The sequence below is a fragment of the Bubalus kerabau genome, chromosome 17 (assembly GCF_029407905.1).
Source record: "Bubalus kerabau isolate K-KA32 ecotype Philippines breed swamp buffalo chromosome 17, PCC_UOA_SB_1v2, whole genome shotgun sequence".
Lineage (NCBI taxonomy): Eukaryota > Metazoa > Chordata > Mammalia > Artiodactyla > Bovidae > Bubalus > Bubalus kerabau.
The window spans coordinates 55,385,369-55,399,541 of record NC_073640.1 but is presented as its reverse complement, the minus strand read 5'-3'; the positions used below and the strand labels follow the sequence as shown (position 1 = coordinate 55,399,541).

Sequence of the window (14,173 nt, the reverse complement as noted above, 5' to 3'; positions counted from 1 at the left end):
TCGCTAAGTGCCGGCGTGTGTCACACCGTGTGTGTGGTGTCTGGGTGTGGCTGTGGGTTTCAGAGCTTGTCGGGAGTTGTGAGTCACTCGGTGTCAGTACTGTTGTGTGCCCATGGGTGTTAGGTTCCGTCTCTGGCCATGCCATGGTTCAGGGTGTAATCACTGCATGTTGAGTGGTGTCCGGGTGTGGCCCAGTGTAGGTGTGTATTATACGCTGCAGACCGTTGTGTGTGACAAAGCCCATTGTGTGTTGGTGTGTGTGTGTCTTAATCCACGTGGACGCACGCCTCTTCCTTGCTCTGCCCTAAGACACACCCCCGCCCCTCCTTAGTCTGAGAAGGGGGGTTGGGGAGCCTCCCCTCTGCCCGGGGGCCTCCCCAGCACCTCCCCGCCCTGCCCAGCAGTCACCACCTCCCAGAGGGCACAGACTCTGCTGTGCCTCAAAGCACAAGCCCAGAGCGAGGGAGCAGAGCAGGCTGGGGGCCTCAAGCCACTGTGGCTGCCCTTTGCGTGCTGCGAGGTGGGGGACCCTGGGCAGGAAGCTGGCTGGGCCCCAAGACCCCGGGAGCCATGGGCGGGGAGCTGGTGCCGGGCCTGGGGGCCCTGCGGCGGCGAAAGCGCCTGCTGGAGCAGGAGAAGAGTCTGGCTGGCTGGACACTGGCACTGGCAGGAACTGGCATTGGACTCATGGTCCTGCATGCGGAGATGCTGTGGTTCGGGGGGTGCCCGGTGAGTGGAGGGTAGAGGCAGAGACTTCTAGTCTTGAAGGAGGAGGGGCTGGGGGCCAGGACTCCTGGGTCTAAGGGAGGAGGAGGTGCTGGGGGCTGAGACGCCAGGGTCAGAGGGAGGTGGGGCCGGGGACCCCCGGGTCTGAGAGTGGAGGAGGTTGAGCGCTGGACTCCTGGGACGCAGGGAGGGAAATGGTAGGGGGCCCCCTCTGCAAAAGGAAGGGAAGAGGGGTCACAGGGTGTCAATTTGAAGATACTGCAGTCAGACAGTTGGAGGTCCAAGGGGTGGCTGGTCAGATACCGGAGTCTCCCAAGAGCAGATTAGGGGAGGGGTAGCCCCAGGTTCAGTGAAGGGAGGGTGAGGAGAAAGGCTGACTTCCACTAGGTGGAGGCTCCTTGGTCCTTATCTGAACTCAAATGTTTGCCCAGTATCTCAGAGGCAAAGGGCAGAGACGGAAAAAACTGGCTGGGGTTGGGGGGTGGGGGTTGGTGGGGGGGGAGAAGCATCCCCCTCCTGCCGCCAATTCCATCTCCATCATTGAGAAGCTCAGCTTCCTCAGAATCTATTTAGTCTGAGAAATAAGGGAGAGGTAGGTTTCTCGTAGGCTGAGCTCCTGGGTCCCGGGGAGGAGAGGCTGGGGGCCTGGGCTCCTGGGTTTGAAGGGGAGGGTGCCTTAGAGCGTGTGTAGGGGAAGAGGGGCTGACTTTGAGGATAGTGTGCGTAGGGAAGGAAAGGACAGGTGGGGCCAGGACAGGTCTGAGCAGGCTTCCAGCACATTCCAGCCCGGGTCCGGGCTGTGATGGGGGCAGATGAAGGACATGGGTCAGAACTGGCAGCTGCAGGATGGGACGGAATTGCTCAACAGGAAAGGAGGGGCTGCAGATCTGTCTGGGGTAAGGGGTGTGGAACTGGGCTTGTCGGGGGGCCCTGGATTTGAGGGTTGAGGTGGGGGCATTCCCGGGGACAAGGCTCAGGCTTGGATTTGGGAGTGGGAGAGGCAGGCAGCTTTGAAGTACCCAGGAGCCCCACGGAGGGTCGGGGCAGACTGGCTTCCTCTGGCCGGGTGAGGGCAGCGGGCACTGAGGGGGTGGGGCCGCCGAAGCCCAGGCCAACAGGAAGCATGGCCCAGCTGACCCGCCGCTCCCAGGCTTCAGCACCCCGCCCAGCAGGGGAGGTGAGGCTAAGGGGGCAGATGCTATGGGTCGGGGGTCTTTCCTTCACCATCCAGTCTCTCCACCTTCTCACCTCCCCCTGCTTCCCTCCACCGCCCACCAGGCTGCTGCCTCCAGCAGGGCGACTCTGGCATCTGCTGCAGCTCTCTGGGCCCGTTTTGTCAACTGGAAATTGGGGGTGAGGGTTGAAATAGATGACCCTAAGGGTCCTCCTCAGCCCCCTTTCTATGACCGCCTTGACAATACCCATGTCCCCTCCCCACCTCCATCACAATCCATCACAGTCTAATGAATTCATTCTGCAGGGATCCAGACACCTGCTGATAGCAGGGAGGGGCTGGAGAGGCGGGGGCCAGAGCCCACTGAGACAGGGGAACGTGACAGATGCAGCCGGGCAGGAGAGGGAGGGTGGTGAGGGGTACAGAGAGGCTACACAGGTGGTGCTAGTGGTAAAGAACCCGCCTGCCAATGCAGGAGACATAAGAGACACTGTTTTCATCCCTGGGTTGGGAAGATCCCCTGGAGGAGGGCATGGCAATCCACTCCAGTATTCTTGCCTGGAGAATCCCATGGACAGAGGAGCCTGGCGGGCTGCAGTCCATGGGGTCACAAAGAGTCAGACCCGACTGAATCGACTCAACACACGCACAAACACACAGAGGCAGAGATACACAGAAAGACGCAGACAGACAGAGACCAAGGCAAAGATGTAGTGAGAGACAGCGTGCTACAGACAGAGAAGGGGGTGCAGGATTCGGGGCAAAAAGAATTGCAAAGGAGAGAGGACCACCAGAGAAGTGGACGACAGAGCTGGGAGAGGGCTGGGTCAGGTGGGGTGCTTGAGACAAACTAAAGAAAGGGAGAGGGAACTGGGGAGCCATAGAGGAATGAGGGGGTGGGGGAGGGCTAGGGACAACAGCACCATTGTTCGGGGAGGGTTGAGGGGGGCAGGCCCCCCGGGGCAGGAAACTGGCCCTTTTCCCCTGCACAGAGGCGGGGCCCTGGCCGGAGGGGAGAGCTGGCAGCGTTCTAGAAGAAACAGGTGCTGAGCTCATTGCGGGCGCCCAGCTTTCCCCTGACACCACCTTCCAGGCAGGCACCCCCTCCTAGGGAATCCAGCAGTCCCATTCCCCTCTAAATCTCTCCCTTAAGAATTCTAGATTCCTCCAAGGTACAGACGCACAAAGAGAGGGAAAAAAAACTTCCCGTGGTTTCTGGAGGCCATGTGCTTCCGGCCAGATCTGCCCTGGGCTTGGAGCCAGGAGAGAGGGCAGGAGCAGGTGGGGGGTGGGTGGGGGAAGGCCATACAGGGCAGGACTGGAGGCCTTTCTCAAAGCTGGGGCTGGGGTCTCAGGGACCCAGCTCCTGAATGAGGGCAAGGTAGGCTGTCATTCATTCCTTGGGGATTGAGTGACAGTTTCTAGGCTCCTTAGGAATTGGGTTGCTGGGGTGGGGGGAGACTTGAGGTTGCTTTCTAGGGCAGAGACCAGCTGGGGAGGAAGGGAAGAGGAGGGACACTCTTTAGAGGCTAAATATCTGTTTCTAGACACCCCTCCACCAACTGAGAACTATTTTTGATGGGGACCCATATGCGGCAGTTAGGAAGGAATGTGCATTTTGAGGTCTTCTCTCAGGGGTGTGGTCTTAGGAGAGGCTGAGGAGGAGGGTGAACCCTGCATCTGGGCCAGGGCTGTCCCCTTAGGAAGGAAGAGGGTGCTCTCCTTGGGGGCCCGATCACAGTTTTGAGGCTTCCTCAGACCTGGACGCATCAGGAGATGGCTGGACTGGAGGTGGGGTTAGGAGGCTAGGAATCAATGGGAAGGGAGAAGGGATGGTGGTTTGGGAAGAGGGTAGAGGGGGCAGAGCAGGTGGAGACCTAGGATCTCACCCCTTTCTCTCTCCCTCCCAACAGTGGGTGCTCTACCTGTTCCTGGTTAAATGCATGATCAGCATTTCCACGTTCCTGCTCCTCTCCCTTATCGTGGCCTTTCACGCCAAAGAGGTCCAGGTAGGGCAGGCCCCACCCCCAGCCCCTTCTTGCTCCCCTAAGCCCCCACCACGCCCTGTCAGCTCACACTTTCCAGCCTGCTGAGCTGAGTAATGAGCTTCCTCCACCCTGAGATGCATCCACACCCTTATCTACCCGGAGGGGATGAACCGTGGACAACAGACAGAGCCTCCTGGAGCAGCCCTGACCTTCCTCCACCTGCTGCCCTCTGACTCACCTGGCAGGCACTCCTGTAGGTGCCGAGAGTTCCCACCCCCAGGCCTCTCTGTCCACTCTAGCTCCAGGCTACCTCACACCAGGTCCAGCCTCCCAGATCTCCCTTCTTTAACCCTTGGGCCCCCACCTATTCCAGTCCCAACAACTCAGATCCTAGTGCCTGAAGTCCTTCCCCATGCCTGAGCTCCCCACCTCTGTGCCAATGACCCCCAGATCTAGGCACCCTTCCCATCACATGGAAGGGCGCCCTCTCCCCCACATGGATCCCCCCTCCCATCGCATGTCTCAATCCACACTGGGCTCCGCACCCCTTCCCCTCTCCTCCCATCTTCCATACCCCTAGACCCTTGCCCCACCACCTTGGTGTATAAAACGGGGGTTATTGGCTGAGTGTGGTATGCCCCTTGCAGAGACTGGCATACAAGACAAGCTCAGTAAGTAGACCTTATCATTCATAGCAGTCATTCAAGAAGTTAAGCGGCCTGATTTCGTAGCCCAGCTGTGCAGCTGCACCTGAGCGCCCTGGGCCTCAGTTTCCACATCTATAAAGTGGGAGTAGGAATACCTTCAATCTCACTGTCTTGTGAGCATTCCGGGAGTCACAACACCAAAGAGGATAGCGCAATGCCGGGCACCCCCCAGGTGCCCCGCACGTGTTGGCTATTGTCACTGTAATGGGATGCTGTCAGTAACACTGCTGGGTCCCCAGAGACAGGAGTAAGGCCTGCCTCCGTGGATGTGGAATGTAGGCTCCAGGGAGGAAGGCGTTTTTGTCTTGTTCACCCATATCCTCAACATATCTCAACGTCGGGCACACAGTAGGCACTCAATAAGTGTTCCTGGGCTGGAGGTTCTGGAAGTAGGCTGCACGGAACACAGGAGTGAAGGCGGAGAGATGTCTTCCTCTGGTCCTGCCGTGTCCCTTCCCCACCCTCCCCGGCCCCAGGCCCTGCGCTATCTGCCTCCCTCTGCGGCCCCGTGGGTGCGCCCCACTTATCTCCTCGCGCAGGCTGGGAAGCCGGCGCCTGACCTTCGCGTGACTCCCTCCTTCTCCGTCCGTCCTCCTCCCCGCAGCTGTTCATGACGGACAACGGGCTCCGGGACTGGCGCGTGGCGCTGACCGGGCGGCAGGTGGCGCAGATCGTGCTGGAGCTGGTGGTGTGCGGGCTGCACCCGCCGCCGGTGCCGGGCCCGCCGTGCGTGCTGAGCTCGGGGTTCCCGAAGACCGCGGCCACGCAGTCCTGGCCCAGCTTCCTGGACCAGGGGGAGGCGCTGCTGTCGCTGGCCATGCTGCTGCGCCTGTACCTGGTGCCCCGCGCCCTGCTCCTGCGCAGCGGCGTCCTGCTCAACGCCTCCTACCGCAGCATCGGCGCGCTCAACCAGGTCCGCTTCCGCCACTGGTTCGTGGCCAAGCTGTACATGAACACGCACCCCGGCCGCCTGCTGCTCTGCCTCACGCTTGGCCTCTGGCTCACCACCGCCTGGGTGCTGTCGGTAGCCGAGAGGTGAGGGTGCCAGGGCGGGTGGGGATGGAGGGTACCTGAAGCCTCTGGAGGAGCCGCTTACAACCAGGCTTGCCCTGCACGGTGCTGCAGATCAGGACTCCCCGGGACCAAGCCGTGGAGAAAGCTATCTGTCCGCACTCTTATGCAGCGGGGTGGGAAGAACTGACAGACCAGCCCCAAAGCCTTTCGTCCACTTGCAGCCTCCAGTCTCCCCCACCCCAACCCCCCAACACACATATACCCTAGGAAGCCCCGCCCTTCCTGCCTCAAATCTCTCCTGCCTCCGGAATCCAGGTATAATGCAGGCCCTGGGGCCTGGCTGGCCAAGGGTTGCACCTGCTTTGAAGGAAGGAGACTTTCTTTTTTTCCAAATTAGCACAGATGCACTGGTAGGTGCTCCTAACCACCCCGGGGCTGCCCTGGAAGAAATTCCCGGCTGCCTGCGGGACTCCGACCTGATGCTGGAACTGTACCCCATCAGGGCCTCCACTTATCTTTGTTGTTGTTTTAGTCACCAAGTCCTGTCTGACTCTTTGCGACCCCATGGACTGTAGACTGTCAGCCTCCTCTGTCCCTGGGATTTCCCAGGCAAGAATACTAGAGTAGGTTGCTATTTCCTTCTCCAGGGATCTTCCCAATCCAGAAATTGAACCCACGTCTCCTGCATTAGCAGATGGATTCTTTACCACTGAGCCACCAGGGAAGCCCCATTTATCTTACAGATAAAAAAAATTAGGGGTAATCTTAGCCAGCGGTTCTGGGACCAGCAGCATCTCCTGGATTTAGTTCAGTTGCTCAGTTGTGTCCGACTCTTTGTGACCCCATGGACTGCAACATGCCAGGCCTCCCTGTCCATCACCAACTCCTGGAGTTTACTCAAACTTATGTCCATTGAGTCAGTGATGCCATCCAACCATCTCATCTTCTGTCGTCTCCTTCACCTTCTGCCCTCAATCTTTCCCAGCATCAGGGTCTTTTCCAATGAGTCAGTTCTTTGCATCAGATGGCCAAAATATTGGAGTTTCAGCTTCAGCATCAGTCCTTCCAATGAATATTCAGGACTTATTTCTTTAGGATGGACTAGTTGGATCTCCTTGCAGTCCAAGGGACTCTCAAGAGTCTTCTCCAACATCACAGTTCAAAGCCTCAATTCTTTGGCACTCAGCCTTCTTTATAGTCCAGCTCTCACATCCATACATGACCACTGGAAGAACCATAGCTTTAACTAGACAGACCTTTGCTGGCAAAGTAATGTCTCTGCTTTTTAGTATGCTCTCTATCTCCTGGGAACTGGTTGCAAATCCAAATTCGCAGGCCCCACCCATATCTATGGAATCCAAGACTCTAATGGGCGGGACCCAGCAATCTGTTTTTAACAGTTGATTCTGATGCTGGCCCAAGTTTGAGAACCTCTAGTTTAGTACATCGAGCAAAGGATTCTTGAGGGGAGGTGGAGAATGGGACCATCTGCCCTGAGATTTCTCCTCTCTGAGCCTCTGAGAGGCGGAAGTCCACAAACTTGAGTGTACTTTGGGATGAAAGGGGTGGGGCTTAACCGTACAGATTCAGTCCCCACCTCAGGGCACTAACTTAGTGGTTTTGAGGTTTCTGGGACCCTGGTGAATGATGCTTTCTTTGCTCTGGCCTAACTATGGGTCAGAGTTAGACACATCCTGATTTTCAGTCCTTTCTATGACTAGACCTAAATATCCCCTTCCATGAAGTGTGGGGAAAGAAGAGAATCCCCTCGCCCAAGCCTTTTTAGAGTCCCACCTTTTTAGTCCTGATAGAGCCACCTCTAGGCCACATAGAATCTTTGTGGAAATCAGAAAACCCACCCTTTCTCTGGGTGGAGGCAGTTCCCTGCCAGGGACTGACAAGTGAACTTCAGGTTGGGTTTCTTCCCCCTTTCAACCCCTCAACCACATTAAATGCAGCAGCCCTGGTAGCCTAGCTGAAACCAAATGGGCTTTGGAATTGACAGGATCCAGGTTCAAAGCCCACAGCCCACAGTGGTTGAGCATCTTGTCTAGGTCACATGGCAAAGAGGAGGCCAGGCAGGCTTGCCAAAGCCAGGCAAGCTTTGAGTGCTTTTTTTGACTGTGGGTGTGTGCTAAGAAAGAGGGTATCAAACACCACAGGAACCCCAGAACTAACCCGCTCTTCCCCTATAGGCAGGCCGTGAATGCCACCGGGCACCTTTCGGACACACTGTGGCTGATCCCCATCACATTCCTGACCATTGGCTACGGCGATGTGGTGCCAGGCACCATGTGGGGCAAGATTGTCTGCCTCTGCACTGGCGTCATGGTGAGTACATCCACTCAGGGGCTCCTGTATTGCACACTGCTCATCCCTCAGGCCCCAGGAAACCATGGAGCCAACTGAAGCCCTCAGGTACACCCCAGGAAACATGGGTGTCTGGACCCCTACAGCCTCACTGCCTGACCAGGACACAATCATTTTTGTTCAGATCCTAAGTTGTGTCCAACTCTTTGCAACCCCATGGACTGTAGCATGCCAGGCTTTTCTGTCCTCTACTGTCTCCCAGAGTTTGCTCAAATTCATGTCCATTGAGTTGGTGATGCTATCTGACCATCTCATCCTCTGCTGTCCCCTTTTCCTATTGCCTACAGTCTCTCCTAGCATCAGGGTCTTTTCCAATGAGTTGGCTCTTCCCATCCAGTGATCAAAAGTATTGGAGCTTCAGCTTCAACAAGAGTCCTTCCAATGAATATTCAGAGTTGATTTTCTTTAGGATTGACTGGCTTGATCTTGCTGTCCAAGGGGACTCTTGAGTCTTCTCCAGCACCACAGTTCAAAAGCATCAATTCTTAGCTCTCAGCCTTCTTAATGATCCAGCTCTCACATCTGTACATGACCGCTGGAAAAACCATAGCTCTGACTATGTGGATCTTTGCTCAGAACACAGACACCAGCCCTATTTCCTTTGAAAATCCCAGGAATCCATCTCCTAAAGTCCTAACTCTCTCTGGAATCTAGCACCCCAGACCTCATCCTCCTTGGGAACCTCCCAGTCCTTTTTCCCTTTTTCCTCCCAGAATTCAGGAATCCACCCCTGAGTTCCCCCAAGGCTCAGGATCTTGCTCTCTCCCCTCTTTACCCTCTCAATCATCCAGGACTCAGGGTACCTGGTTTTCCAGCTCCAGGTTCCTTCAGGACCCAGGGATCCAGTTTCCCAGTCTCCATTAAGGCTATTGCATATAGATATCAGGAGCTTGCCTGTGGGCTCGGGCTGCTCAAGTTCAAATTCTGTTTCTGCCACTTCCTAGCTGGGAGTCAGCCATATAATCTTTCTGGGCCTCAGTTTCCTCGTCTATAAAATGGGGATGATGATACCAGTGTACTGCTCAAGGAGCTCCTGAGAAGACTAAATTAATTAAACCATGTAAAGGGTCTCAAAAGGGCTTCCAGGTGGCTCAGTGGGTAAAGAATCTGCCTGCGATGCGGGAGACACGAGACACCAGTTTGATCCCTGGGTCAGGAAGATCCCCTGGAGAAGGGCATGGCAACCCACTCCAGTACTCTTGCCTGAAGAATCCCATGGACAGAGGAGCCTGGCAGGTTGCAAAAAGTTGGACGTGACTGAAGCAACTGAACATAGCACAGCACAGCACACAAAGGGTCTCAAGCACAAGAAAGGCTCAGGAAATGGGTCAGGGGTGGCAATGGGGAAGCTGTTACTGTAGCTGGTTCCAAGCATGTGGCTGTATGCTATCCTAGCTCCTGTGCCCTCAAGGATGAGACAGAGGGCTCCCTAAGCCTTAGACCCGAGCCCGTACCCCAGAGTCAGCCTCCCTCTGAATCTAGACACCCACCTCCTTCCCTTTATAGACCCAGCACCCAATGCCTTGGCCTCCACCTCCCTATGAGATCTGGCTCCCTTCAAGCTCAGGAATTCAAGCCAACAGCCCCCAGCCCTGATTTGTCCCAGGAAGGACATGCTGAACCCCCGAGTCCTGGGTCCACAGGTGATGCATGGGGTGGCAGGGAAATGTGGCTCACACATACACACACACACACAGTGGTGAGTCTCTGTGACTAGGAAAGAGGGGCAGGGATGCAGCCAGGGACACACTCCCAAAGGGTCAGGCGCCCTCAGGGCTGCCTGGGACCTCCTCCCTCATTTGAGAAAGGGAGAACCTGAGACAGAAGACTCTTTCATGGTGAGTTTTGCAGTAGCTTTGCACTAGAGTTCACAGCCTACTCCCGGCCAAGAGGTTCCAGGATGCAATGAAATAATAATGGCTAAATTTTATTGGGTCCATACTCTGCCAGGCTCTGCTCTCAAGGTGCTAACTGATGGAATCCCTGGAGTTATTCTGTGAGGGCGTGCACATTGCACAGATAAGAAGCTCAGGCACTGTGAGATTAGATAACTTGCTCCAAGCTGGACTTGGAACCCAAGCGGTCCCTGTAGCTAGTAAATTGTTCTGAGGGTCAAGAGCTGAAACATAATGGGATGGGGACAGACTTCAGATGATTCTTTCTAACTCCAGGGACAGTGAGCAGGTGGTACAGGGCAGTCGGGATTTGATGGGGCCTTGATGGATCAGAGGCCTCAAGAAGGAAGGGATGAGAGTGAGGGTTTGGAACAAGGTGCTCAGGCAGGTGAGGGATGAATTGCCTGAGAGGGAGGCTGGGCAGAGAAGGAGTGGCCTGGACCTTAGCAGGCCCTGAGAGCCAGGCTAAGAAGTCTGGGGCCATGGGAGTTCAGAAGGAGATTAGGGTGAGGGGGTCAGGGTCACAGCTGGGTCAGGATGGGGTGAAGGGGAGGCTAGAAATTGTCCAGGAGGGAGAAGATGTGGCCAGAGCTGGGCAGCATCTGTAGGGGTGGGGAGGAGGGGGAAGAACACCCCTGATGACCTGATGGCCGACTGGAACGTGGGGAGGCAGGGGTCCTGCAGGAGCCTGAGGTCTGCCTGTCACCCAGCACCAGCCCTTCTCCCCCGTCTCCGATCACACCCTTAACAAAACAGGACATGGTAAGGTGTAAACACCATGCCCGGGAGTTGCACTCAGATGTGTGATTTTGATCTCAGCTCCACCTCTGGGACCTCTGGGACCCTGGTTCTCTCCCAGTGGGTTTGCTTGTTTGTCAACTAGGAGGGTGGTACCTGCCAGCTGTGGCTGTTGGGTGGGTTCAAGGAGAGATAGAGAGAGTTGGTGGCACATGGCTGGCCCTCAGAGCCCCAGGGCCCCTGTGTCATAACACCTGCTGTGCCCACAGGGAGTCTGCTGCACAGCCCTGCTGGTGGCCGTGGTGGCCCGGAAGCTGGAGTTTAATAAGGCAGAGAAGCATGTGCACAACTTCATGATGGATATTCAGTATGCCAAAGAGGTGAGGGGGGCCCCCAGCACCCAGAACACACCCTCTCTCAGACCCAGCAGTCCAAGCCCCCAGCCCCTCCTCCCAGAGCCCTAGGGGGTCCATCTCCCCTGACACTGTGCCGCCCACCCCCAGATGAGGGAGTCAGCTGCCCGAGTGCTGCAAGAGTCCTGGATGTTGTACAAACATACACGCAGGAAGGAGTCTGGAGCCGCCCGCAAGCACCAGCGCCGGCTGCTGGCTGCCATCAACAGGTGTGTGCACACGCCGTGTACAGCCCTGTCTGAGTCTACTCCTCTCTGCAGGGTGTGAGTGTGTGTGTGTGTGTCCGTGTGTGAGTATGAATGCATACCCAGGTCAGGATGCCTGCGTGTGGTCCCACTAAACAGATGCCCACCTGGACATCACAGTGACTGTGTGTCTGTGATGGTTTGGTCTGCATGTTTCAGAGTGCCTGTGGGTCTGGCTACCTGGGTCTCTATGTGGGAGGTGGGCTTATGGGTGCAGCCACTCACTCCCACCCCTTCAGTTCTCTGGCAACTTTTCCTCATTATACTCTTATCTTTGTGAGTCTCTCCTCCCCTCATCCCACCCCTATGCTAGGGCCGCTCTGACCCCCACCCCTTGCTGTTCTTTTTAACCCCCAGGTTCCGCCAGGTGCGGCTGAAACACAGAAAGCTCCGGGAGCAAGTGAACTCTATGGTGGACATCTCCAAGGTACTGGGATCCCGTGAGAGGGGGTCTAGGAGAAGAGGGAGGTAGGGGGTGGCTGGTAAGGAGCTCTAGGCCTGGAATCGGGGACACTGGCACACACGGGCACTCAAGAAAGCTCTTGTGATTGAAGGAACAAACAAATGAATAAGTGAATGATGCAATAGAGCTTCTCGTGAAAGGTGCAGCTTCCTTTGAAGCCTAAGGAACTTACTTGTGCAAAGAACTCCAGTGTTTGATGTGAAATTATTTCCATTGTCAAGTTCCCTACATGTGGGTAGATATAAAATTCCTTTCAACTATGACTCTTATACAACCATAAAACCAAAGCAAATTGACAGACGAAGTTCAAACACAAAGTGCAAAGCAATAAAATGTGAATTAACAGCACCAACATACAGACGAGTGACATTGTTCTGGGAAAACTCAATCTGTGCTGCTGCTGTGAAGAGGAGGAAGGTGGCCAGGAGCGCCGGGCAGGCTTCCTGGTCGAGGGCTTGCCCTCCTTCTGCCGGGTCTCCTTGACTCTGAGGTGCTCAGGGTCAGTGACGTCGCGCCCCACTGACTTGGTTAGCAGCTCCTCTTGCTTATCCGGTAGCCTTTGCTTTTTTCTCATTGGCCCGCGACAACTCAAACAGTGGCCCTGGGCCCTGATGCCATGGTAAACACAGTTGCAGGTGCCGGGCCCCTAAACTGCATGGCAGTGGCCTAGATCTGCCGGAATTGGCAGGCCGTGATTTCTAAGATTAGCCACCTGGCCCCAAACGCGGAAGTCAAAAGTTTTCATAGAAAGCTCCCACGCCCTGAAGGGCGAAGCTGTGAATCCTAGTTTGAGAAGGCAGAGAAAGGACTCTGTGGGTTTTAAAGTCAGGCAGCCATCAAGGCCACAAAGACTTAAGTGAGCGCCTACTACGTTCTCGGGTCACCCTGATCCGGGCGCTGCCTTGGGCATGTCAACTTATCTTCTCCAGGCCTGTTTCCTCAGCTGTTAAAAATGGAAACAGGATTCCCATTCCCACACTTTTAGGAGGATTTTAAACTGCGTATGAGGATCACGTGGCCCAGTCGCTGGGCGGTGGCAGGTGGTTGATAAATGGTAACTGTTATTATTGAGGATAATCTCCTGGGCCTGTAAGGGCTTAGGAAATGCTGGTTCCACTGCCTTACTCTGCAGGGCAGGGAGGGAGTCTCCCCCAGCCCCCTGATTCCTCTGACCTCTGCCCAGATGCACATGATCCTGTGCGACCTGCAGCTCCGTCTGAGCAGCTCTCACCAGGCCCTGGAGAAGCAGATTGATGCGCTAGCAGGGAGGCTGGACACCCTGAGCGAGTTGCTCAGTGCTGTGCTGGGGCCGCGGCAGCTTCCAGAACCAAGCCAGGAGGCCACGTAGCTGGTGAGGGGGCTGAGACTTGGGCAAGAGAACCTCCTGGAGGAAGGGTGCCCTGTGGCCAGCACCCTATGTGGCTAAAGGGGAGGGGGACGGAGGGGCTGGAGTTGAGGCCACCCGATCTCTTCTGCTCTGGCTCTGCCTGCAGTGAGGGACACCAAGTTTGGGGCTGGACCGCCCCCCACCCTCTTTCTTTGCTTGGTTTGTCTCTTCCTCTGGTGTCCGGTCTGCCTTTCTATCCAACTCTCTGTTCGTCTCCCCAGGACCCATCTGGGAAGAACCAGGCTACCCTTCCCCATGATTGAGGTCAAGGACATTCTCTCTGCTACTCCTGACCCAGCCGCACATATAAAGCACCCCCTAAGTGTGAGGACTGCTGGGGGCCCCACCTTGGATGGTGGATGCTGAAGGATGCCAGAGGGGATGCTGGATTAAGGAGGGAGGCCGTGGCCCACCCCCCATCAAGGCCCCAAATGGGAAAACGGTCACCCCTGCCCCACATACACTCGACAAAAACATCCTCACTCTGCTGCTGTAGATGGCCACCAGCTTTCAGTTGGACGTGGAGGTGCTTGGGGGCCGGGACTCCTGGGTCCCAGAGGAGGAAGAGGAGGGGCGCAGGGGCCCAGAGTCCAGGATCCAGGGCTGCCTCAGTGACCCACCAGCCGGCCAGCAGAGCTAAAGGAACCAGGCCCAAGGCCGGGACGAGGCAGGAGGCAGCGCCCCCTGGCGGTAGAGCAAGGAGGATACTTTCTCCAGAGGTGCAGAGAATTATCTGGTGGGAGAAGGTGGGAGGGGCCAGGGTGCAGCCCACCAGTCTCTGCTCTTATACTTTGCAATAAATGTTAAACAAAGCCAGAAGTTGTTGTTTCTTTCTAAACACACCCACACTCCAAACAGGCAGGTCAGCCAGTGGAAGGCCCTTTCCCTGTCTGAACCTGCTTGCGTGCTCAGTCGCTACAGTTGTTTGGCTCTTTGCGACTCTATGGACTGTAGCCCGCCAGGCTCCTCTGTCCACGGGGATTCTCCAGGCAAGAACACTGCAGAGGGTTGCCGTGCCCTCCTCCCGGGGATCTTCCCGACCCAGGGATCAAA

General features: G+C 56.2%; 1 protein-coding gene across 1 annotated transcript; it reads left to right on the top strand.

Moving 5' to 3' along the window:
• The first annotated feature begins 570 nt into the window (after positions 1–570).
• KCNN4 (potassium calcium-activated channel subfamily N member 4) lies at positions 571–13,942 on the top strand. The gene is made up of 9 exons (XM_055551536.1): positions 571–729; positions 3,814–3,909; positions 5,200–5,630; positions 7,805–7,940; positions 10,882–10,992; positions 11,116–11,234; positions 11,628–11,697; positions 12,917–13,084; positions 13,342–13,942. Exons 1-8 carry the CDS (start codon positions 571–573, stop codon positions 13,079–13,081), a joined length of 1,287 nt encoding a protein of 428 aa, XP_055407511.1. The 3' UTR covers positions 13,082–13,084; positions 13,342–13,942.
• The last annotated feature ends 231 nt before the right edge of the window (positions 13,943–14,173 follow it).

What these genes read in the sequence shown, in the direction of transcription:
- KCNN4 (XM_055551536.1), top strand. Translation starts at nt 571, where the DNA reads ATGGGCGGGGAGCTGGTGCCGGGCCTGGGGGCCCTGCGGCGGCGAAAG. An exon ending in CTGCTGGCTGCCATCAACAG is followed by an intron (nt 11,235 to 11,627) that starts GTGTGTGCACAC and finishes TTTAACCCCCAG; the next exon opens with GTTCCGCCAGGTGCGGCTGA. An exon ending in CTATGGTGGACATCTCCAAG is followed by an intron (nt 11,698 to 12,916) that starts GTACTGGGATCC and finishes ACCTCTGCCCAG; the next exon opens with ATGCACATGATCCTGTGCGA.